The sequence below is a fragment of the Mugil cephalus genome, chromosome 14 (assembly GCF_022458985.1).
Source record: "Mugil cephalus isolate CIBA_MC_2020 chromosome 14, CIBA_Mcephalus_1.1, whole genome shotgun sequence".
Taxonomy (NCBI): Eukaryota; Metazoa; Chordata; class Actinopteri; order Mugiliformes; family Mugilidae; genus Mugil; species Mugil cephalus.
In genome coordinates this window covers 6,220,614-6,247,681 of record NC_061783.1, presented here as the reverse complement: position 1 = coordinate 6,247,681, position 27,068 = coordinate 6,220,614, and the positions used below count along the sequence as shown (strand labels likewise).

General features: G+C 41.3%; 1 protein-coding gene across 2 annotated transcripts in view; it reads right to left on the bottom strand.

The window, feature by feature from the left end:
* Nucleotides 1-27,068, bottom strand: part of LOC125020228 (retinoic acid receptor beta-like) — a 166,909-nt gene that overhangs the window by 20,618 nt on the left and 119,223 nt on the right. For both annotated transcript variants that reach the window (XM_047605548.1, XM_047605549.1), the window contains 2 exons: nucleotides 18,216-18,357; nucleotides 6,722-6,882 (listed from right to left, as the gene is read on the bottom strand). In XM_047605548.1, the coding sequence (XP_047461504.1) occupies nucleotides 6,722-6,882; nucleotides 18,216-18,357 (303 nt within the window). The remainder of the gene's footprint in view (nucleotides 1-6,721; nucleotides 6,883-18,215; nucleotides 18,358-27,068) is intronic.

Below are 27,068 nucleotides of genomic sequence, written 5' to 3'. Positions count from 1 at the left end.
TGTCTAGGGCAGCACATGATGAGTCACATGGCATGCAGCTGACTAGGACATAACAAGGGGGCAACTTATAGAGAGCCTGTGAGGCCTGTGGACAACTAAAGAGAAGCTGTTTCAAAGTTACTTAGTATTTCTTCCAGAAGAATTAACGAAGACGCTGACACAACCTACCTATTATGATAACTATAATTGTGATTATTTTAGTTTTGCATTCAGTATCAAGCTGTTCAAATAATACACAGGTTCAGATATTATTTTTTTTATTTCAAACATGTACAACAGTAGGGTGGCCGTAAACATACTTGACATAAACATACCTAACTGGTGTATGTATCAATAATTGACAGATTCAACTTAAAACATGTAGTAGGGACAGTGAATCACCAAGCCATTTTGGCCTCAGTAATTGGCCGATGGGAGTCAGCTGCACTTCTCTGCTAATACTGCAGAGTGCCTCTGGGATTTCACCTGGGGACTGAAAAGGCTCTCAGCCAACTGCGGGGAACCTGACAGAGTCAGTGTGTAATATGTGGCTTTGTGATTGGCTCAGCAGTGATAGGGGCGGGCCTATTGTGTACAGTGTATATACACTGTTGAGACAGCTCCTGTATCACTGAATGAGAGAAGTGGTGACTGAAAGACAACGTCTTCTGCCTCCCGTATATCCCTTTAATAAAATATATTGGATTCATGTTAATGTGGATTTAAAGAAATTTAAATTTGGGGGAGAAAATTGTGTGGGAAAATTAAAAAAAAAAAAAAAAAAAAACAAAAAAAAAAAAAAAACTAGCCCTTAAAATAAAATAGCCCTTAATCCATAATAAGCTCCATCCACTAAGATGGAGGAGGTGGAGTTTATGGCCTATACTGTCTTTACTGTAGCCAGTCACCAGGGGGAGCTCTACTTGCTTTGGCTTCACTTTTAAGGAGCTGTTAATTCAGCAGTCTATCTTATTCAGTCTGTGGCAGTGATTCACTGCACTTCTTACAATGAAGCATTGCGAACAGTGAGTGACTGCGTGGAAAATATTTTTGTTGTGTGTTTTTTTTTTTTAAATGTTACATCGTGCATATAGACTTCTCTGCACAGTGACAATTTTACATAGACAACAAATTTGTCTTAGATCAATCAAGACAGGTGTGTGCCTTCTAACAATCAGGTACTCGTTCACGCTAATTTAGTCAATACAACATTTATCTATGTTTCTAAATTATCGGGCATATCTTTGGGTTTTCTTCAGTTATCAGCCATCATAAGTGGACTTAAGCATATAGATATAGGCTAGATATATATGAAAATATGACTCAAAATGGATCATATGAAATGCATGCATATAATTTCTATGTATATAAAACAAAATAATAATATAAGGGTATACAAGTGTAAAAATAAAGTGAAAAGTATGGGATGTACATGACATATATTGTGTGTAAATACCGATGCTACTATTGCTCCATATAAGAGATGACCATGTGTCTGGTCTGCCATGTACTGAAATGATGATACTTAGGTTTTTCTTCTGATATGTTTTCTGTGTTCCTCTTTTTGATTTTTCCGTTACAACAACAGCTTTAACATACGAACAAACAATCCACAGCTATGTGAAAAGTGCTCTCGACAGCATCAAAAAGGTTTGTGCCGTGGCCGTGGCCTGCAGAAACCCTGTGATGTGTTAGGTACATACTATAATTCACAGGCCTTGGGAGCTTTGTAACCGAGGCTTTTGTGCAGCTGTAATTGACTGTTACAATAGCCTTTTTCATTTTCTGATCATGAACACAACGGCAAATAGGTGCTGACAAAGAGTGCTTTTGTGTCTCCAAAGCCGGATTTCCATACACGCCCTACCTCTACACCGCCCCACTCTACACCGCCCCACGCCTCCCCAGATTTTTTTTAACTACCTATTCCATTGCTTAGGAGCGACACCCCCTACCCCCGGTTTTGCGGGCTTTAGCCACACCCATGCTTGTTGCTACTAGCAACAGCAGGCTACACAGTCAAGTTATGTTCCAACAACCAGTGAACGAAAGAAAACAACCGTTATGCAGTTATGAGCTTTCAAGCAGAATGCAATGAATGTAATAAAATATAAAAACTTAGCGGAGGACTGCACCAATGGTGTAATGGATTTGAGGCAAGCTTCCCTACCGGCGCTCCCTGGTCTGTAGCCGTATATTGCGTCCATGTCCTCATACCATTTTGGGACCTTTTGGTCAGCATCACTCGTATTGTTGTGCCCCTTGGCTGCCAGTAGTCGACCTTAAATTTTTTAAGTTTCTACTTCATTTGTTTTACTGTCTTGATAAAGCCAAGTTTGGCCAACTCAGCCGCGATCCGCTGGAAAACCTTGTCGTTCCGAGTCCAACTCCCACTGTAGACTGTCTTCTCCCAACAAGGACAGAAAAGCCCTCACCTCCGGGTTGGTCCAGAACACCATTACTTTTCCAGTCATCACTTAAAAAATGTACCAACACGAGAGCACAAAGTTGAAAGTGAGCAGTTACTACTCAAAAACGCTTATCTCTCTGGTCAAAACCAAAACATCCTGCTTGTACCTGGCGCAGATTTTTTTTTTTCTGACCAGTCAGTAGTAAGCACCATTTTACGTCACATTTTCAGCCCCAATTCACCTACTTTGGACCGACCACAGAGGAAGTACTAAAAAGTACCCAGAAAAGTCCCTTTGGCTTCGTTCCACCCACCTTCTAGCAATGGAAATAGCGATTTAAAGTGGGTGGTGTGGAGCGGTGTGGAAGTACGCCGTGTATGGAAATCTGGCTCAAACAAACGCCTTGCACATTCAGGTTGTTTATTCAGCACAATGAGGTGAGTGTGTATCATTTCAGTTCATGGCAAACACTGATCAGAAAGTTTTTGGAATCAACCCCATTGTTAATTACATGACCTTGCTCAAGTTGCATTGCTTAATGCAGTTTGATTCATACTAAATTAGTTGAATTTGTAACTAAATTAATGGACTCCTCAGCAATCGTTTGATTTAATTCAATGCGTTTATTTATTTTATTTACAGTAAATCAGCCAACATTATGACCACTGAAATTAGAAGTAAATAACATTGATCATCCTGTGACAGTACAACGTTCTGCTGGGAAACCTTTGGCATTAGTACGTGTGGATGTTACTTAGACATGTACCACACACCTAGATCAGACCACGTACCCCCACCCTAAAGCATGGCAGCAGATATCCCCAGAACCAAAAAAACAGCACAAGATGTTGACCTGGCTTGCAAATTCACAAGATCCCAAACCGATCAAGTATCTGTGGAATGATCCACAGAGGCCCTTCCCCTCAACCCATAGGACCCAAAGGCCCCCCACTAACAACATTCTGTTACCAGACACTACAGGACACCATCAGAAGACCCACTGACTATTCTCTGAGTCACAACTGTTTCGGACGAACCAGGGAGACCTAGACAATATTAGGAAGGTGGTCATAATGTTATGTCTGATTGGTGTACCTTTCAGCAAGGATTTCAACCTATCCTTCAACAGCTCTTGTAAAAACAGCAAAGTAATATGAACAATACGTCAACATATTGCTTTAGAGCTCAAGCCAATCATGTGTAGGAAGGTGGGGTGAGTTTTATACCCCTGAAGCTGTTGAAGAAAAAGAGGCAGGTGCAAAAACTGACAACGTAATGAGACATCCTTTACTGAGAATCCAATATGTACTCAATATGTTGGCAAACTTCGCCATCAGTCTGAGACCGGACCCGGGAGCTCTATCAGGATGAGAGGACTCAGACGGATGTAGCGCCCCTCCAGCCTACTGGAGCCACTGCAGAGACCCGCCAGAGCGAGCCCTCTGCTTCACAGCACATCCATCCCCCTGAGGTTGTTACTCTGAGGCAGTTTGCGCCGCAGCTGCTGGACATTGTCACAAGCAAACAATCTATTGTGTGGCCACCCGAGAAAGACAGGGAGATAAAGGGAGACAGAGAACTCCAAAGAGTGAGAGAGATCATTAAATATGATCTGAGGTTAAGTGAGAGGCACATTAGGGCCGTGCTTAAATCACAGACAACGAGCTGCAGTCGACACAACAGCACTACGGACGCACATTCCACTGATTGACGTCCGATTTGATGGGGAAGGAGGAGGTGGAGTGTGAATATGAGAGAGAGAGAGAGAGACTGTGTTTGCCCCACGCACATATGATGGGGAGGGTGGCGGTAGCTGATATTAAAGCAACTTATCTTGTTCTTCCCTCTGGGTTGAGAGGCAAGAGGTAGAAAGGAAGAGCTGTGGAGGGAAGAGGGTGAGATAATTCGCAGTTGGATTTTTTTTTTCCAACCTCCCCAACACTCCGCAATCTCAGTCAATTACACCAGTCCCATAATTCAATAGAGCGAAACAAGGAAGTTGCCAGGGAATTCTAATTTCATTTTAGAACATTTGTCCAAACAAATTAGACAAGTTGCAACATTAGAAAAGGAGCTGGCTGTGTAGAAATGAGCGCTCTGCAGTACATCAGCAGGCTCGTGTGTACAGATGCAGAAAGGGAAAAGGCAGTAAAAGCAGCCAGCACCTGTGACGGATGGCGACGGCGGACAAACTCTAATGTGGCTAATATCAGCAGCCTGAGCCTTGTACCGCACAGCAGCAGCAGCAGCCGTTGCTGCAGCCTGGAGCCTGTCTGGCCTCCTCGCTGAGCGCTAATGTTTTATTTTGCCTTTGAAACGGCCAGGCTCGTTTTTCATCACCATCACTGTCAATGAGGCGTTATTCATTGTTGAGCTAAGCCCTCTCACTCGCGCAGCTATCTCTGCTAACCCGGCAATGAACTCCTAAATCACTGCAGACTAGGATTTGAATATTTCACCACATAATTGGAGCTTTAACCTAATCTAGGGGCGCGGGAGCTCCTCTACTGTTTCCGACGAGGAGGACTCAAAAGGCGCATCAGGATCCAATCGCTTGTAATAATGAGGAACTTCTCACAGTCTGTGAGCAAGCATAATTACTACTGATCCAGATTATGGCTTTATCTAAGCTCTGACTGCCACTCCAGCAAACAGCAACAACAACACTGGCTTATATCATAACCAGAGAGAAATATTTTCTCTATTATGCCCTCCTATTTTCAGCAGTGGATTTCTGCCTCTATACAGGCTATTTATTTTGGAAAATCAGGAAGTGTCTCATGGGAGGTGGAACGGGACGGAGGGGGGAGTAGAGAGGGGTGATTAGTAGCTTTGTGCAGGGATTGAAAGGGGAAAAACACACAGTTATGGAGATGGAGGCTTATTGTACACTGAGGCGACAGCAGCGGCGGAGTGCAGCTGCACGCAGCGGCGAGCTAATAACTGCACTGTATGCCAATTTGCTCCATTTTACCGTCTCTTACCCATCTCCGCTCTGAAGTTTATTGTCAGCGACTGAATGGATTTCATCACTGCGACAAGAGAGACATTACTACACATTATGGCTGCCAGCAGATTTGTTTATCTTAGTATAAACAGTATTTTAGATGACTGACAAGTGTCATGAGATTTCAAAAACCGGCACTACCGAATCGTCTGGCACACCCCTCCCTCTCCTGCTCCCGACAGAGGAGCGGTTGTGGAGTGCCTGCGTCAATCACAGCTCGGCAACTGTAATCTATATGTAAGTCATCTTAAGAAACAAACACATTAGACGCCGTCAGCTCCCCGCACAACGCTGCCATGTCTACGTGCCAATCAAAGCCTCGCTATCTCTGCTCGTTATCAAGCTCTGAGCCGTCCTGCAGCTCCAACCGTTTGCCTGTCAAAGCGTCACAGAGCTCAGCCGAACGAGGGTTTGTTGACGCTGAGTGCGTGCTGGCGTTCGCTTCTGGAGCCTCTCTTGACATTTCTACGACCCTCAACTTTTGCACCGGGTCGTGAGGAGTGCAGAACTGTCCCTCATTGGGGAAGGTGTAGCTCGTTGGCACTCAGTTGAGGTGAGGTTCTCGTCTGAACCTTCACGTGGGCTTGTGTGGCTTAGCATCCCCTAGCTATCACGCCTGTCTCGACTTTGACATATCCAGGATGATGGAGGGGTGGGGTGGGGTGGGGGTGGGGGCACTGAGCTTAGCTCTGTCACACAAATCTGTCACTAATAGCAGCTGATAACAATGTGAAATGTTAAAAACTGGAGGCTAGAATAAGCTCCAGAGAGACCAATGGGCAGCTGCATGGTTTGCAACCCTGTTGCTAATGAGTGTTTGCTAGCTTAACCAACCCTCACATCTTTATTTTTTAAATATTTTCTCACTATTGCAATAAACCGTAGAAAGTTGATGGATAAAAAACCCTTTTACTATCTCACATCCAAATCAACAGAGGCAGCCGGCAGTCCCACGTTAGCTGCTCACTGTTTTTATGATGGCTGACTCCAACTGTCTTTCCATCACACTTCACGTCCAATCAATAGCTACTGAGAGAAGAATAAGAAGTGGATCTGCCTGTACAGTCAGAGGCGTACGTCTGAGGTCTGAGGGAGATTTAGACTACAGTACAAGGGATTATCATTAGGCGCTCTGCACTCGCTACAAACGAGTGAGGCCAGATCAAAGAGTCACAATGTCATCTGCAATACAGGCCCACGGATTCATAGAAACACGCTTATATATGGAAAAAGAGTGAAATCAAATGTTCATTATTCTACTGCATACATGCACAGTCGCAGAAAAATGTGTTTTGTTTTTTTTCAGGCTCCTCAGATGACTCACCGTGGTGTATTTGCCGAGCTGGCAGAGGGAGGGGAAGGTTTCTTGATGGGCTTTTCGAATCTTTTCGATGATGGTCTCCAGCTCTGCTGACAGCTCGTAGCTCTCTGCCAGCTCAGGCTTTGGGCTCTCTTTCTTCTTCTTATTCCGGTCATTTCGAACAGCTGAAGGACAACAAAGGATTTGGATTAGCATCAGTAGTCACAATTTGAAAATCAATCATTTAATCACTGTAGCAAATGTGACTGTTTAATTGAATCCAAATAGAAGCAACAGTAACAACAGAACTTTGTTGCAGCAACTTGTCAGGTTATGAAAATAAAGGTCGTACACAAGGATAGAAAGTTATGAGCTAAGGCCTGCGCTGTCAGCTCAGCTTTATCAGCAAAGATTCAACAGCTATACAGCTGGTGTTTCACAGATGTTTTGTAGCAGTAGTTTTTAGCTCCTTAAACAGTAGTTGTATGACTTCCAACACGTGTCTTTAAACATCTATTAAATCTAAGCATAGCAGCATGAGAAACTTTTGGCATCACAGGAAACAAAAATGGACCATGAAATGGGAGCAGTTCTTTTTTTTTGATGCTAACTCCTGTCCAAGCCTGACTTTATTTTACTGAGGACTTAAGTAATACTTGTGTTGTGATGTTATTCTTCTCACTTTATCACTTTATTAAAAAAGAAGATGAAATCACACTGGGCTGAAAGATCAGATACTGGCAACGTCGGGAGAGATCGACACATTCCGTTTCAGGGCACGTCATATTTCTTTCATTTTATTATGGCATATCTGCAGTAACATAGTGTTCAGTACAAGGAACAGTCCAACAGCAGCAAGCCCAGGCCTGTTGTGTTTAAAGTGCACCCAGAGGGACTGCAGTCCACGGACGCCTTTGCTGCATTAGGTGCAATTCTCTGAAGTCTGTCGCAACAGGAGAATCAAAGAAACCGACCAGGGTTGTTACTCAACACACAGCAGAATCGTCCCGATACCACAAGTCTTTGATCAGCCACAGGAGCGCCTTTAACATGTGAATGAGTGGCATCAGAGTGAGAGGGAAAGAGCTGCGCCCATTGTCACTGCTGAGACACCCAAGGGACCTTTGTTGACTGACTGACAACGCAACCGTCACATCCGCCGCCCTAGTTCCCAATCAAAAACCCTTTATGTCCCCACACTACAACTGCAGTTCGAAAGTGTTAAACACATTCCATCGACTTGCTTTTTGCAGATTTAAAAAAACAAAACAAAACAAAAAAAGAATAGGAGGGGAAACAAAATAACTGCTGAACTTTATGAAAACTCACTACCTCTTGTGTTGCACAGCAATTATTTGAAACCTGAACATGTAGCATTTGAGAGGTGTGAACAAGGTTTACAGAGGGACCTAGTGACCTAGATGCTAACTGTGATGCACGCAAAGGGCACAGGAAACAAATTATGGGCTGAAATTATAGTTGTAGCATGTGTGCAACATGTGTTGAACTAAAGCCTTTTATTGAACTAAGGTTATACAATGCGGAAAGAGGAGTGTGGCTTGGACTTAAAGAGGCCTCACTACCCCAAGGAGGGATCGTCTCGTTGCAGAGGCTGATGTAGAGATGTCAAGGTTTTGAAATTCCTTTGGCCATCAATGTAAAAACTTTAAAAATCTTTTTAGTATGAGAGACCTTCTTTAAATGATCATAGCTACGTTTAGTCTGCAACTAAAAGACACAAGTTATGTCACAAAGAAGTGTTGACCTAGTAACCAACACACCTAAATGGCAGAATAGCTGGATTCTAGGAACTTCTCAAATTACAAAAATGTTTGCAGAAACAACGCGCATGGCAATTTACACGCAAAGAGCACAAGTCAGCTTTCGAAGGTGGATAGGTGGACGGTGGCAAGTCCTGCTGAAATTGAAACTGTGTAGTGTGACATTTCATTGAACTTCCACATATATTGTTTAGGCACAAAAACTACCTGGTTAGGTTTAGGGGGAAATGGTTTGGAATGAAGAAATGATGGGATGGCTGTGGCTCAGTTGGTAGAACAGGTTGTCCATTATCCGGAGAGTTTGTGGTGCATGGACCACATGTCCAACTGTCTATGAGCTGTATGTTGTGCTTGCACACAGGTGTGTGAACAAGTAGGTAGATGTGTCATTGTGACTGTAAAGCTCTTTGACTACCTGTGGGTAGGAAGGTGGTTTGTAAATACAAGACCGCTGACAATAATGTTACATTACAACAAGTTTCTCTACATTTGTGGTGTGGCCCCATTTGTCACATTTGGTTTAGGTTTGTACACATCTGCTAATTTCTAGTGTTGTGCAGCAACATGTTGACACATTTGCATTTGCTAGGCTACGTTTAGTAGCATAGAATACCAGTCTTAACATCATAAAATGATACACTTCCACCTTACTGAAGCTTTAAATAATTCCACGTTATTATTAGAATAATCCTGCCTGTCTGGCTGCAGTGAGAAGGTTATATCTGCATACTCCCATATCAGCAGGTGACTGCCTTTAACTTGATGCAATATAGACACAGTACATGCACTCTGAGCCGGGACTTTCATACGGATGATTAGGGATTATCAAATCTCCATAACAGGGTAACTCATTTTCTATTTTTCCACTTAGGAGGCCAAGACATAAACCTGACACCTACTGTCAAATTTAATTTAATATTTAGTGTTGCTAATGCTAATATGCAGCTAAGATGTTAAGATCATACTACTTTCTACCAGTGACCAGTCTGCTCTTAAGATACTGGCTTATACTAATCAGACATTAAGCCATAGAGCCATAGAGTCCAGTCAACATTTTTACATGTCTCCCTAAACTACTCTCATGAGTAAAATGATGCCCCCATCAACACAATCCAGCTAAAATGCGCAAATTCCACACACACAGCCAGATTATTATTATTATATTATTATTATTATTATTATTATTATTATTATTATTATTATTATTGCTTGTCATCATAGGATCTTTTTAATTCTGACATACACTATGAGACATCTAACATCATGAACTCAGTCTCATCCTGACATCTTAATGCTTCAAAATCAATTGTTGTGGTCAGTTATAGCCTTGTGCTGATTGCTGTTACTGCTGGGAGGCAGTGGTAATGGGCTTACATTAATTGCTCCATACATTCTGACCTACATATCTGACCTATAATATATGTCCATTACATGGGAGTATATGATGATGATGATGTGCATTAGACCTTCCACTACATCAGCTACCCCCAGATCATCACTGTAAGCAACACTGACAGCAGTAGTGTTAATTAAAACTGATTAAAATGTATGCCTATAGACTGCATTCAGACAAAGGATGGAAAGTTCCTGGGCTGCTTGCTTTATATCTGGCAACGATAATCTTCAAAGATATAAAATGAACCTAGCGGTGTGACAATGGATCCCAACCTTGTATGTCATCAGGGTTTATAGTGTCAGTGCGGGGGCATGTGGGAGGAGCTTGACCGTCAGAGGGTAGAGAGCCCTGGGCCTGAGCACGGCAGCAGCAGCATGAGTTTCTGACACAGAACCATGGAATGATGTGCATTCACTATTTTCTAACATTTTATACACTAAAAAAAATGTTAAAGAAGATAATTAAGACGTGTTGCTCTGCAATTGATGTACTGAAAAAACTGCCAAGTTGTTTTCATAGGAAATTTTTAAAAGACACGCACCTACTGAAAAAGAAAATCCTATTTCAGGTGTGAAAAATATGTCTGACAACACTTAGTGTTAATTAGTATAATTTATTTTTCAAAAGCAATGAAGGATTATACATTTTTTCATTAAAATGACAAGTTTCTCTGTCACCCAAGTCACGGTACATCCAGAAAAATCTACAACAAAGGCAAGTTGATTTGCCAAAGTTTTCTTTAAGATGTTTTCACAGATACATTACTCAACACCACACCAGTTCTTCAGGTCAGGACCAGTAACATCAGGACTAAGCAGTCCGCCTTCACTTGAAGGAAAAGAGATATGCTTTTCAGGACAATAATATGCACCTTTTAGCCTGAGGAGAACGAGAAGTCATGGAGAGACATCATTTATCAGCCACCAACAACACAGCCTTAACTTCACCCCTAAAAAGAAAGAAAATTCACTAACATTAACACCTTGAATCTAGAATTTACAGAACCATTAGCTGTGCCAATAAATTGCAGATGAGTATTAAGACATTAGCAGATCCTTGTCATTTGAGTTTGTGTGCACCACCTAGAGATGTTACATATGAAAACTAAACTCCCCACCAGTGATTTAACTGAAGAAGTCACTTGGATAAGTCCGGTTGTCTTTGTTTTAGCATAAAAAAAAAAAAAAAAAAGTTGCCTTTAAGGATCATTAAAGACAGGCTCCAGTGCACTCCTAAAACGGTCCAGTGGGTTTATAGTCGCATCTACCCACTTGTCCACCCAGCATTTATTGGTACCATAATATACCATTATTATATTCTTATGTTATTATAAAAAAAAAATCATTGGATAACATTTGCAAATATCTAGCACTGAACAAAATGTTGCAGTGTCAGTCACTGTGGTGGCCTGATGGCAAAACCAAGACACTTCTATAAACACACAACCGGGGACAAATAATGTTGTCGAAAGGGGGGATGGTCCACAATCTGTTCACATGTGTGTTTGGGTGTGTGTCATTTGTCACAGTCCGCTGACAAACGACGTCTGGCATGGGGGTTGTGGTCCTCACAGGGCCCGGAAAACCGCGAGATGTGATTTAAGAAGACAGCAACTTGGCAAGTGCACCCCACACCCACACCCGACCGGAGCAATCCATTACCACTGCACTCCGAGCAAATTACTGCAAGCATGAGCAGATACATCCGAATGATCCATTGGACAAGAGGCCGTGAAAACGCATGGCTTTTTAATATCCACAAAAGGAGCAGAGAGAACCCATTCAGCACCGCAAGTCTCGTCATAATGTTGTGGCTGTGAGCACTAATTCTGGCTTAAACAAAAGTGTCTGTCCTCCATTTTTGCTCCTTCAACAGTGGTTTTATGTACATTTACTTTTAAAAGTAAACATGTCGCTTCTATGTGTCTTGACGTATGAACGACAATAAAATATGATCCAAAACGTACAGTGTGAGCAGCGGATATTCAGTCTGAAAGTTAATCAGACATCACAGCGCAGGAGTTTTTCCCACACAGCTCTGTGTGTATCATTGTGTGTATCAGTTGATATTTTGTTATTCTCACCATAAATTACATTTGTTTCCTCATTGGTGATTGGTGAGTGATTTTGAGTTTTCTTGTTCTGGTAGTTTTTTTCTTGTTCTAGTCTTTTGGTATTTAGTTTTTTTCCTTGCAGAATGAGAAGAAAGTTGAATATGTTGGCGTTGAACAATGTCTTAGCAGCACCAATATAGAGTTATTATGAACTTTTACTACATACACCCCTGGGACGTCAATGTTCGCTCCGGCCATAAACCTTTAACTTTCTGAAATGTGAGGGACCTGTGTGTTAGGTATTTACTAGGACCCTGCCACTCTGTCAGGCTTTCAGGGAGCCCTGTGAATGAGCGAGTGTTGAGTGTTTCTGAAGTACTCTCCAGAGTGTTAGACCAGAGGATTAAGGGTCATTGAGAGCAGATCAGACACGTTGTTAAACACGCAGTGATGCCTAATGTCAGCCTACCATCTCAGCCCACCAGAGCCCTCACCTCGCTCTCTTTTAAATAGTAAGCAGCCTCACATCTTGTGTCTTCTGTCCTCTTGTTTATTTGTGTTTTTTTTTCTTTTTTTCATGACTGCCCCTTAGCCCCACTCGTGCAGCCCGCTGAGTTTTTTTTTCTGTTTCACCAGCATACGTTGTGGCTCAGTGGCGGCAGGATGCATTGGTGCGCGCATGGCGGTCGATTTTCGAAGCCGCTGGCCGACCATCTGCGTGCTGCCAAGTTCTGTGTCTCAGTGAACAAACAGATGCAACAGTAAATAAACACCATCTATCTGTAGCTCGCGTAGTGTAGCCCCCGGGCCGCTTGGTATGGCACTTAACATGGAAGCTCCCTAACACTAACCAGGTGGGTGTCGAGGAATGATAATAATTCTCTGCTGCCATCAGAGTGTTGAGATTAAGCTAATGGGCCTGATGGGAAAATGGGTGGAGGAGAGAGGGAGACGTGCCATGTAAAAATATGACCTTGGAGCGAAGGGGGAATGAAAGTAGCAATATAGAAGTGATAAAATTACCCTGCTCCTGAGCCTTTCTTACACTAACAGGAACACACAAAAAAGAACAGAGATTTCTTCTTTTTGGCAAAGATTCTTAATAGCATCAAATGCAGATGGAAAGATTAGTATTCATTTAATCTATGTCTCTGGTACCGAGACATCATTTGAGATGTAACAGGCTTATGGGAGCTTCCAGATGCCGCAACTGTTTGCAAAACGCACGTGCAGCAGAATGTGCTGTTAGCTGAGTTCAGCTTGGAATTATGATCGCTGCAAACTGTGACAAACGTGGCCAATAGATAGCTGTCACTGAAGGCAAAATAAAGACAAAGTTCACATTGTAGGTTGCTTGTTTTTTTTTAGCTTGTTTTGGACCTCAGGAGAAAGGCCCTGGTAAGAGGGTTCCATTCAAGTAATAGTAGTACTTTACTTGCCGGTTAGTGTTAGGGTTAGGGGTTAGGGTTAGACTAGCTGATTAGTACACTAGTCAGTTTGCATCCACTATTGTGCCATGACATTTTAAACATCACGTCAACTAGTCACTGATCACGAAACAATAACAACATAGACACCTCCAAGAAAACTGGTGTGAACCCAAGTGCGCCATTACAGCAAACGACCTGCAGTAACAGAGAGGAGGCTACAAATCAACGATTTCATTGTCAAAATTATTCGACCTTTAGCTGCAGTACACACAGAAAGTTTCAGAGAAATACTGGATTTTTATTTTTTTTCTATCTTTTCTGCTGTGCTATCAGCCTTTTCCACAGTGGATTCCTCAGCACTAAGCTAGCACATTGACTGACACACCAGCTTCTGTAATACATAGAAAGGCAGATTTACATGCTGCACTTAGATACTATTGATCTACCCACGGCGATGTCCAGTATTGCTACCACATAGAATGTTGATAGTGGTTGGTTGAAAAGACCAGATTACATTCCACAACAGTGACCAATGCAATCTTTTTTTATATCCTGCAATGTCAAAACCTGTAATCTTGGTATGGTCAAGGCTAGTGAAAGACCACAAATAAGCAGCTGTGTGGTCTGCTTGGTGCATCTGCTGTGGGCTTGCAATATGCCTTTGTGTCTCTCAGAGTTGTCTATCAACATCCAGCTCTGGGTTTGTTATGGTGACTTTAGATGCTCTAACATTGTCTTCAATCTCTTACACTATACTCATTTGACTTTGGAGAAGGTCCTGAATCTATCAAAATTCTTGCTTAAGAAATGTTCACACTACTAATAATAAAAATTGTCTCCAAGTCTCATGTGCAAACACAGATGCTCCGTCTTCTGACTCAGCTTTACCGTGGTTCTCGACCTCTCTCGGGCTGGAGATCTCCAAGTCTAGGGACGATAAAACCACAGCTTAAAGGGAATGACGAGCCCGCTCTTGTTCCCAGGCTGTCAAATAATGTCTTTTCATCAAAGTCGCTGGTGTCACAGAGGTATGCACACGCCCCGAAGGACTATCCGGAGTAGAGGGCTCTAGACCAGCTTCTATGGGCTTTGTTGGTGTGCGTTGCCTGAACATTTGCTCTCAGCATCAGTTCATAGCAAGACTGGTACGTCACAAAACCAAGACCAAAGGAAACCTTGTGCGTCACCTGTTGACCACTGACCATTTACCTTGTTGCATTTCTAAAGCCATATTTGTTTCTAAAGCCACATTGTTTGGTCTCTTCCAACTCAAAAGAAAATAATCCTTCTGATCTGCCAAAGAGGGCAGGTTTAACAAGGGCTGTCTTTGTATTTTATTCTTGCATTTCAACAGCTCTCAGAGGTGTGTTAAAACAACTTGCTGTTTCAACTCTGGAAGAAATGAGCTGATTAGTCTACAGTTCATGAATTCGCACATATAAGGAAAAAGAGTTGACTATGTTTGGAAAATCTCGGTGCACATGCCTACATCACTAGCTATGACTACAGACAGAATCTCCACATAAAGGTTCTCAAATGAACAATATTTGAATAAAGAGTCACAGTACCTAGTATCAGACATATAATCACATCAGAAGACTTTATCAGTCTAGATGCAATGCGTGAGACCAACTCTTCAGGGGATGAAGTCACCACCACATCCTCCTCCACCCACGCATGTAGGGAAAAAGAGTAGTCCACTTTCTTATCAGTGACCCTGTGGGGGGGTTTAGCCCGAGGATATCAAGATAGCATCTTTTCCATGACTCTGCTGAGGTGTGAAACAGCATAACAGAAAGAAATACCACCCTCACCACCACACCCCGACCCCACCTAGGAGAGGCTAATGGAGCATGAAGTGGACCTGAGCTATAAATGCCGATGCAATCAAAGGATGCCAATAACCTGTGAAATGCAAACTGTTCCTATGGATGCGAAAGGAACAGACTGGAGACAAGAGCTCTGACAACAGCAATAGACAAGGTTCTCTGAATATGTTATCACTGTCTTCTTGTGAGCTCATATCTTTCACTCATTTGCATGTTCTCATAACATAAATTCTTTAACCGGTCCTCCAGTCTGACAGACCATGTAGATCATTTGTCTCTAACGTTAAAATAAGCATCCTGAAATACAGGACAGATGTTTATTTTGCTGTAGGGTATAGTGAGGTATCAGGGTTTGGATATGAACAGAGGATTTTCTTATGATACCTATAGCAGTAAACAAATGATTAAAATAGTTTTGTAATCAGATGTTCTTTAAAAAGAAGTCTCCTATCATCTAACTATACGTTATGGCTGCACATGTCACTTTCAAACTACGTAAATTTAAAAGATAAATAAATAATAAAGTACACTTTTAGAGCAAATAAATGAAAGCTAATATCCCTCATAGAGAGGCTGAAACATAGCCTACCCCTTGTAATACATTTCATTGTTGCTGTTTACTTCAACATCTTGGTCTAATAGTTTCAAATAATAAAAATAATAAGATTAGAACTGAGAGATTTTATGCATATAAGAATGATTAGCGATCCCTCATCTAAAGATGGACAGTGGAACGGCTCCTCTAAAGTGAAGCCAAAGAAAGTAGAGCTCCCCCTGGTGACTGGCTGTAGTATAAGTCATAAGCTCCACCTCCTCCATGTTAGTGGATGGGACTTGGGCCAAACTGAAACACTAATTGGTACATGGTAATTTTTTGCAATGATGGATTCTGATTTTAGGTAGTTAATATAATGTTGATGCATGTTCACGTGTCCAGCTTTTGGATTCGGTTAAATCTCGTTTTATAGTGTCAGTTTGGCCATATTTCCACAGTCTATGATCAAGCTCAAGCCGTTTCCCATCATGCCCTGAGGTCATGTGGCCTAGTTTCAAAAATCCCCACCACCTTGAACTCATGAGCTTATAGTTGACATCAGAGCCAGTAGGATCAAGTCATGTTCAGCCATGATCTGTGACCATTTTAACAATTCAACAGCAGGAAAGGTTACGTGTATAAATAATCAAATGAATGATGGCGGATTTCCATTTAGCTGCTTCAGTTGCAGGATCCTGGTATTGTTCACGCTGTTACACTGTTATGGCTAAGTGGGACCGTTGAGCACAGCAGAACAAATGCTGTTGTTATTAGTTACACCTGTGCTGTTAAAGAATTCACAGGTCAAGGCTTTTTTTTTTTTTTCTGACTGCCTTCACGTATTTTAATGTAGTTTTATGTCTAGCTATGTGAAGACAGTATTCAGAATTGTTTGTCAGAGCAAAAGTGCTTTTTTTTTAAAAAGAAAGTTATTTCCATCTCAGTTTATTGTTATGTTATTTTCTTACTTACTAGAATTTCATCCATGGCTTTCTTTTGTTAAACTAAAACTTGTAATAGCAATGACAAGTGATTCCAGTGATTTAATCACACTTTCTAAAATATAAATATATATATACAGTTTGTATATTCCAGGTTATAACTTATAGTATTGTCAGGAAAACTATATGGCCTAAGGCATACCACAATGCAGCGTAACAATGTGAACGTGTGAAAGATTATCCATCAATAGGAGTGGACAACATTTTATTTCAGGTAAAACATTACTCAGTCCACAGCATTGGATTACTAGTTTAATAGCCTTTTACTATCAGTATAATGAAGGAATGATCAATCATATGAGCTCCAGCTGCTGCAGGACTGTTGCCACAGTGACATTTCTGATGTGACTCATGCTTCATTCAGTCCTGTGTTTCATGTACTGACCCCCATTTCAGCCAGCGAGTGGAGGTTGCATCATTCAGAGTTTCATAGAGCATCCAGCCAGTGCTGTCCGAGGCAGTTTTTTATACCCCACAGTTATGTTTTATAGTTAGTTCGCCCTATAGAGGCTGTAGTAATTATCACAGGAGCATAAGAAGGACTGAGGTAATAACATTAAGTTGGAAAGTTTATGAGACGAACACTAACACAGGAGACCGATATTTGTTCTTCGTTCTGAACTCAAAATAAAATTGATTTAACCATGAACAGATATCACAGTATTTTAATATCACACCCTGACATAATTAAAGAGACCGAATTAAAGCTGATCAGCTTGGCCTGACAACAGCAGAATGTGAGACTTATTGTACGCAGTGATCACATGTCTTTCCAGGAGCCTGCGCTATATAGCAGGATTCAGGGTTAGTGAGGTTACTTTCATGATTGCAGTGGTGGTTTCAGGAAACAACTCTCCAAACCAGCTGGTACCAGAAAACTATATTTGTCATTCAAAAGAGGAAACCGGCAGAGTAAGGACTGTCTCAGAGGTGGCTAGAAAGAGTCGGGAAGTGTTGTTCAGAGTTGGCTTCTATGGTGTCATGCTGATCAGGATTACAGGTTATTCATTCCAGATGATCATGTTGTTGCGTTTCTCTTCTCGGGCACTGGCTCACAGCCAATCCAACTGATCCCTCTCACTGACACCCTCAGTCGGTGAGTCCACATGCTGAACTGGCTGATCAGATAGAAGGTGAAGTGGATCTGCTCAGGGCATGTATCTGGATACATTGCTTTCATACTTTTGGAAATATTAATTTGGAATTAATTTTTCTGAAACCTTTTATGTAGGCAATTTCAAAAATTTCCTCACATCTTAATCATACTATGAGCAGTTATATTCTCTCTGTGTATTTGGTCCATGTATTTTTAATCATTTTCAATAAAACTAGAACTACTGCCTTGAGGCTGAGTGCTTCCACCAACCAGTCAGACTGCAGTTTACTTCAGTCATTAACTTCATTGAAATCTCGAAATTCCCATGACTATTGTTTGGGTGAAGAAATCTGTGAAAGCAGAGTCAAGCGATTAGAACCCATCCGTTTAAACTCACACTCTTTGGACATCCCAACTCCGAAGCACTTCTGCAAGCGGCAGTACTGACAGCGGTTCCTCGTCACCTTGTTGATAATGCAGTTCTTGTCTCTGTGACACGTGTAGACCATGTTCTTCTGGATGCTACGGCGGAAGAAACCCTACGGAGACACAAAGTGAGTAGTGGTTATTAATGAAGAGTAGCACTCTGACAGTGTTAAACTCATATTGCTCCTAATCTTCAGGAGCCAAATTCAAACACATCCACACAGCCCCGCTGAAATTCTCCTGGCGCTGGATGTCACAACAGTCTGTTTAACAATGTGCTGGATATTTTGTCTTTTCTTTGCCATTAAGGCTGAGAATAAAAGACGGTTGGTGCCTCCCTGCTGGGAGCTCTGTGAAGCTTCAAATGTTGGATTTAAGCTCAGATACAGAGTGCTAGTGGGAACAGAGAGTGAAGAACCTCCGGGTATCAAACAGTGAGGCTGCTGGTGCGGTATGAAAAAAGTACCCAAGGACTTTGGTTGGGCTGTGGGCGGGGAGCACCATGTCTGAATGTGACAAGGTGACATTGAACGCCTGCGGAAGACCAAAGCCACTTGTCTTTCATTGTAATTCACTGGCACAGCAGTGAAGTAACGGATGTTAATTGGACTCATTCTGTGTGTTTGAATTCAAAAAGATATAAGTAACTAAGTGTCAAAAACACTGTGACAGTTTAGGGCGCTGTGCTCTGAGATTCACAAAGGCTTTTATAATCACTAGGACATCCTAAACTACACTAAAAGTTCCAAGCTCTGAGTTTCTTCAGAAGAAGTGATGCTGAGAGCATTGAGTAGTAGGTAACAAAGAGAACTCCTGAGATAGTGGAAGGGACTCGGTGGACCATGCTGCTTTGGATGTCTCTCTGTTCCATTTATCAACACTTGGTGAAATTATCAGAATTACGTCGGCCCCGTGTCCTCAATTAGTGGTTGAGAAGTTACCATTCTGTGTGACTGACTATGATGACTACCTCTGAGACAGATATAAGTTATTAAACTGTCAGATGAAGTATGATTTAAAGGGATTTTTTTGGTTTGACGAATAACTCTGTCTGACAGCTGAGATACTCCGAACAGCCCACACATCTGCAAACAGTACTTTTTTCATCGTTGAGGAGACTGAGCCCTAATTAACTGGCTGCCATCAAAATATGCTGTTTAAAAAATCATCATCGTACAGGAACGCAATGGGAATCATTACCTTCAGCACATTACTGACTACGAGCAGGTGTTAGAGATGTAGGAATCCTCTGGATTTCCTCTAACTTATTGTATCTTTCAGAATGCACAACACGGTACTGTTTTCTGAACAGACAACAAAAGTCCCCAGTTAGGTTTTTCCAGGATAATTAGCTGTTGCAATGACTTGTCTGAGGTACAAATATTGTCCTCACGAAGGAGATGTCAGGGACCTGCAGCGTTGATATATCATGCATATATCACATCTTCTGAACCTGACATTAGGAGCTACTCTCAGCGCTATATTATGAAAAACTGTCAGCCCTAAAAGTAAAGAGTCCTATGGTAAGGACTCCTCCTGACATGACTGCGTTTAGACTTGGTAAATTAGATGACTACAGCTTCACAACCCTACATGAGAAGTGCAGTTCCGACATGAGCTCTCTGAATTTATGAATTCATAATGAGAAAATAAATGGACATGAAAGACAGACATGCACACCAGGCATAATCTGTTGTCATGAAGAAATGATGAGGCCTGACTGCCAATGCTGCGAAGAGTTTTCATGGGTTTTAGATTAATTAAAATGTGTTTGGTAAAACACTAGTATACTAGTACACTACTTTTGATTTTTACTTTTTACATTTCAGAAGGAATATCTGATTTGGACAAACATGTAATATAACAATAATGGCCTTAAACTGAGTCCCGCAGCATTTTACTGCTTTCTGTAAACATAAGAATTTACAAATAAAGACATTTTTGGTTATTTAGCTGCTACAGACACAGTAGTGTTCAGAGAGGTAGATGGAGAGGGTAGTCCAAACATATATTTTTTTAAAATGCTGAAGACCAGAAGACATTTCCAACGTTTGGCTACGTTTCTATTATCTTAACGCTGTTGGATAAACCTATGACATATGCTCACATGATGAATCCTATCTGTAATGGTTTTGCACGTGTAATACTAAAATCTTCCCCTATAACCACATTTAGCCATGTACCATAACACAGGACACACAGTGGAAGGAAAGCTATAGTGAAGACAATGTGAAGTCTCCTTCAACGTCTCAGGACACGGAACCTGAGGTTGAACCTGGTGCCGTTAGTTGCTGAGCAGAATGACAGAAAGCTGAGGCCATCTATAGGAAGCAGGAGACTCCACTGAATTTCCCCCTCCTTGATATTAATTTCCAGTTGCTCTGGGGTGTTTTGCAATGATCATCCATCACCAAAGCCCCCGTTTGCACATGTTTGCAGGCATTTGTGCCTGAGGAGCTTCATTCAGTATGGTAGTGGTGGCGGGGTTAAATTTCCATTTACCATAGCTGCCTGTGACGGATAGGACCTTGCCTTTTCATTAGTGAAGCAGGATGCATGATGGGTAACAGATTAGATCACAGAACTGAAACGGCTGACTCTGTAGCCCATCTTGCGTTTGCATCAAGCATCCGTCAACCGCCAAGCCACCCCCTCTGTACCATAGATACTAACAAAAAAGCAGCCAATCATGAATGAGCCTTGATGGCACATGACTGGTCTGAGGTCACCTCCCCTCAATTGGTATTACTCATTTTCTTAATAGAGGCCTTTATCCTGGCTGATGTAAGCTGAGGGAGTTGGTACACATTACCACTGAGGGCTGATGGATGACAATGGGAGCGACCTGCATCCCCATCAGATGCTATATAAGTGCGTTCAGGTTGGGTGCAGAACCCAAGGCTACTTAGGTACTTATGTCATTCAAAGCTGAGAGCATGCAGGTCACTTAGCCTTGGAAATGTGTGTGTGTTGTACTATGTGCTTGGGCTTTATACTGGAAGCCGGAGTTGCTGCAATGTTTCCCCAGACAGATTTGCATTTTGTGAGCTTCAGCTATATGAGCAAGGTTTGTTGACAGTTCAAGGCCTAAGCTGCAATGCTCATTATTTACACGTTCCTCATCTCCATCATGGATATAGTGCATTAAGTATATATACTGATGAGAGAGGGAAACGTGTTACTGGCATCAGAAAGTAAGAGGCTACAGTGTTTTTGAAGCCAGCCGGTTTAACTTGAATGTGCCACGTTTAACTCTAGCTGGAATTAGGAATTATGCCTGATTAGGCCACCTTTTGGAAAAGCCTCTTTATTGTCAGATACGTTCACACAAATGAGGAGCTGCTGTTGTGCTTAGTACAATAAGTCTACCAAGTGTGCCACCCCCAAAGCTCTGAGCTTGCTTTGGGGTAGAAACTTGTCCATATTTTATCAGTTTTTCTTCTACCTCTAAGGCAGTGTTTTCTCTTAGGTGTCATTTTTATTTTCTTATTTTCCATGTATCAGCCATAAATAATGTTGTCTGGAGATGGTATCGTGGGTGTTCATTTAAAGGAGACTGTGCAGTACCTAAAACTGATAAACAGTCTTATAGTGATATAATGTAACCTCTTATCTGTCATAAATAACCACATTTCTTTTTGCTTTATTTTCTCCTTTCCTCCCCTCTTTGATTGCTAGATTGGTTTCTCCTTGTGTGCCCTCATTAGTTTTACCTGTGTCTTGGTAACTTATCAGCCCTTGTGTGTGTGTGTGTGTGTGTGTGTGTGTGTGTGTGTGTGTGTGTCTCAGTGTGTCTCAGTGTGTATATATAGCTCTGCCTTTCCAGTTGTCCTGTTTGTCTGTTGAGTAGCCTAGCTGGTTTTAGCCTGTTTGTCTGTTACCCTAAATTTAATCCTAACTCTTCTTTCCTTCTGGTTTCTTGTTTTCTGAGTTTTATTTGCTTTTGGTACCATCTTGCTGTCCTGCCTTACTCTCCAGCTTTTGAAACCGTCCTTCTTCTTACACACAAATTACTTTTGGCTGTCGCATGCACATCCAGTATTCAGCTTGAATAAAACAAGTCTAACAAATCTGTCGAAATACATATCAATCATTCAACAGTAGACAAGACAAAGACAGGCTTTCATTTTAGATGTGCCCTCTAGTCATACAGCTTGTAGCAAAAACCATGTAGGCTTTAATGCGGTCGGCTACATTTTCAGTGACATCATCTATTTAACAATTAACAGTGAAAACAACCTCACACGATTGGTTGACTCATGGCCACATATAGATCTATAAAACTAAACATAAATTTTGCCCATTTTTTATTTTATTTATATAAATAATTTATCTTTCTTTGTACACTTATTTCAAGAGTGTTTTTATTTTTATTTTTATGTCCGATTTAGCCACTGTCACAAGCAATTTCCCCGTGGATCAATCAAAGTCTAGACAATAGAGCTGTACTTGCACTTTCAACAACAGTAATCAACTCCTAAATCGAAGAAATAATGGTTGCAGTCCTAGTTTACGGAAAGGCATGCAGCACACTCTTATGCTCTCTAATAAATCCACCAAATTACTACACAGTGGATGTACTAGTCAAGATCATAACTTCAATTTTAAAACTGTTCAACAACGGATTTGTTGGAAGAGTGTCAGTCCATAACTGTAGCAGGTATTAAGTTAACCAGACACACTAAGAGCGTTTGCTTAGAACAGACATAAAGCTGTTGTACATTTGGTTTTAAACCTCCCCAGAAATGACACAGACTACAAGAGCTGTTATTGGTCAACTTGACAGTAGCATGTTTTCCTTTTAGTATTTCCGTCTCCACCTCCATATTTTTTTTTAATTGATCATTTTGGATCAATAAAGATGGAACATATTGAGAATGGGTTAACCAAGGAGGTTCAGAGATCCCAACATTTGTATAACTCGTCTTCGTTTCGTCTGGACACAAAAATGAACACGACTGTTATATGTAAATATGTAGATCCAAATCTTGACCTTACACCAACCAAAAACTAAAAAAAGCCTTCATATAAGGTATACAGACTGTAACTGTATGTGTGTATAACATGTACTAAGACAGTGTGTTGTGTATCTCCAGTGGCAGTTGTGAACAGATGCCACCACTCAAAGCACTTCATCTTTACAAGCCTTTGGGGATAACACCATCAGTGTGTGAGATGACACTGAGCCGCACATCTTCATCAAATCTTCATGGAGACGCACAATCATCACATCTGCTCTTTAGCCTTGACTTTTTTTTTTTTCTTCTCTGCGTCTTTCACTCATCAGCATCTTCTCATCTCCGTCCTCTGTCTTCCTCCTCTCTTTTCATTGCCTCCCGCTGCCACTGAACACACAAGTGTTGACCTGAGACTTCAGACTGCTCTGATATTTCCCGGCGCGTGTCCCGCGGGTTTACTCATTTGAAGCTCATAAATGTGCAACCAAAGGACACCCTTGAGCCGAGTGTTGTACAAAGGTGTTTACCGAGGTGGAGTGCAGCGAGGGGTTGGGGGCGGGGGCTGCTGGGGGCTAAATGAATGATAGGATCAGAGTTTCAGCTGTGGGGACTCGCTAAGAATAAATCACACCAGGTGCACGAGAAGTACACAACAGCTAAACTCTGTTTACCCTCCTACGGTATTTGTCAGGAGAACACAGAATTCAGGTCTCTACAATGTAATCTTTATATTTTCTATAGAAGCGACTGAATGGCTTTTATTCTCTGACTAAACTTCTTTTGAACATGATTCAAATCCAGTATTCTCTAATCTATCATGAAACCCAGATCTCTGAAATTCTCAAAAGAAAGCAAGGACAGTAAAACCTCTCCGAGTGAATTGCATTCTGTGAACAAATTTGTTTGTTTTTTTTCTAAACAGTGCTAAAGTTCTAAGTTCTAAATAGTGCTGCATTGTTGAGGTCACAACACGATACAAAACAAGGAGGTGGTGAAATTTAATGTACTCTTTTAATGTACTGAGGGGAAAAACATGCCAAAAACCATGACGGATCACTTCGTACATGTTGCCAGGTTGGGACAGAGGCAGGTCATAAACGTTTGTGACCTATCGAGTGGTCAGGACACAGGCTTAACATGACAAAACCTAAACTTAAGAAGCTGAAAGCTGAAGTGAACTTGCCTGTTCTATTCTGTGCAGAGACCAACAGTGTGAAACCCATGCAATGTATGTCAGATGATTGGTACACGCAGATTTGAAAACCACTTAACGGATTTGGAAAAAGAAATATATTGAAAACAATTTAAGCCTTTAATCTGCTCAAGAAGAATTTGTAATGCAAATGTTTACCAATGGTTTTCTGCAAAATACTTCACTGGTTGTTTTGTGATGGTTTTGATTCTATATTTTTCTCAGTAACAAATTGTTCCCTCATGCTTTAACGTCACATTTTGGACTTGAGCCATAAGTACACAGTATCATTCAGGATCATTATAGTTCGTCACATCAGTATTGCTTCCATGGTTAAATACTTTTACACCTTTCACTGCAATTGACTTGAAAACTGCATGTCTCAGCTTTTCATTACCTGCTGTACGAGCGACAACTTTCTCTTCCCTGAACACACATTACTATTCAATAAATTGTAGGTATGTCTCTTCAAGGCAGACTGTATTATAAAATATATATGTGTGTGTATGTTTTTGAGGACATTTGCATCAGCATTGACCCCAATATTTTTCTTTTATATTTTATTTCTTATATACTAATTATAATATCACATTCAACATTGTGTACAATATCAATTATTACAAACACAACACACAATGCCAATTAAAACATACAAAACAACCAGAATGAGATGCAAACTGATCATGTATACTGAATCCATAATGAATCCATTGACTTTTGCTATTTATAGATAATGCTCTCTGCAAAGGTGACTGTGTTTATGTTGACAGCTTCTTCACACCAGAGCTACCTGTATGCTACTCTGTAGATAAGACCGTGTTGAGCTGTAACGTCAGGGCATCAGGGGACATGGGTCCAGCCACCTGGGAGATGAGGCCACTTCCCCCTGGACTGATAAACTGCACCTTAACCGAGATCATTATCCAACATCTTGTTATCTTAATGGGCCAGGGATAGGGTGTCAGAGCGACGGCCCTGCCATCTTAGGCCTTCTCATTTACAGATTAAAAAACGAAAGTGCCGCCCATTAATTATTTAGCTACAATCCAACCCCTTGTCCACCTGGCCTCATCCTCTTTCTCTCTCTGTTTCTCTCCGATCTCGCCATGCACTGGCTGTCCGGCTCGCCCGCCCCGGCTCTTTGGACTGGGCCGCGGCGTTTTGTGTTGCCTGAGCATTCAGTACAGCCAACGGGGGAGAGAGGCAGAGTGGAGGATTAGCTTTCGCTCTTAATCGTGTCGACATCTTATCACTGCCATGGAAAGTGGAGAGGACACTGGAGACCCAGGGGGGTTCCAGAAAAATGAGGAGAGGTAGAGTGGAGGAGGTGTGTGTGTGTGTGTCTGTGTGTGTGTAGCAGGGTGATATTTATCCAGTTTATCCAGCCCAGGCTATTACTTACACCTGGAGTTCACTGGAAAGACACAACAGAGTTCAGGAAGAGAGTTGCAGAGAAAGGTGTGTGATGAAGAACAGTATAAAGGCTTTGAAACGAAACAGAAATACATCACTGGCTGCTACCATATCAAATACTACTGGTGCGTTTTTGTGCTTGTCATGTAAAATATACACTAGAAACCAATAAATTTAAGCATAGAATGTGAATCAATACTGGAGATAGCAAAAACTCTTGCAAAAATTATAAGATTTCTGCGTACTTTTCCAGCCCAATTCTGCTACAAAGGCTGGATCTCTTTCAAAATACTTGTCCTTACTTAATTTATATAGTGGCCGAAAACTTGGATATTTGCCTTTACATGTGACAAAATGTTGACCGAACATGTACTACAAAGCCTCTTTGCATCTCGCATGCATTTATTAACAGTGAAAGTTGCTTCACCGGAGGCTGACATCAGGCAACTTAATGTCATATTCATGATTTTATATTAATGTATTTAATGTGTAAGTCTGAAAAACAAAGACGCATCAGACCAAAAACAAAAAGAAACTGCAACACTGAACTTTGTTTACACTCTTTGTAGTCTCCAAAAGGTACTTGTAGTGTTTTGCATCACTCTTTGTCACTTTCAACCTTGCCGTAGTCATTCTACTCTCCCTCTTTGTAGACTCTTTGTCCTTTTCAGTCGCTGACACTTTGCCGGTGAAGCCGTTCACACTGGAGATGAAGAGAGGTTATGTAACGACTCTCTAAAACGTCCTGCTCTGTGCACATAATGATGTATATTAAATACTACAGCTCACTATAAATCATAGCCCCTAACCCAGTAATGAATAATAATACGTTTTATTTGCGGGCGCCTTTCAGAGAGCTCAAGGTTACACACAAAAAAAAAAACGCAATGCATAAAACGTAAGTGCAAAACATACAATGTTATAAAAATAAAAGCAGATTTAACCTTATACAGTATATACCCAGTTGTACCCTATCCATCCATGGATTACTATGTTCATAGGTAGTGACTGGTTCTAATAAACTTCCTAATCTCTCTTGACTACTAAACATATATTAATTGATGGTGTTTGTTTAGACTTCTAAAGCTTTAGGTAATGCTGATCCTTCATTTAAAGAATTCATGAGCCTGTTGATATTTGGTGTTTAAGGCTCTTTGTTAAGAACTTTAAAAAGTTACCAACTTTGGTGCTTGGCAGTTGTTGCAATCTAACAGTGACCTGATCCTTTATCATTAGGTGATCTGAACTAAGTCTACTTGTT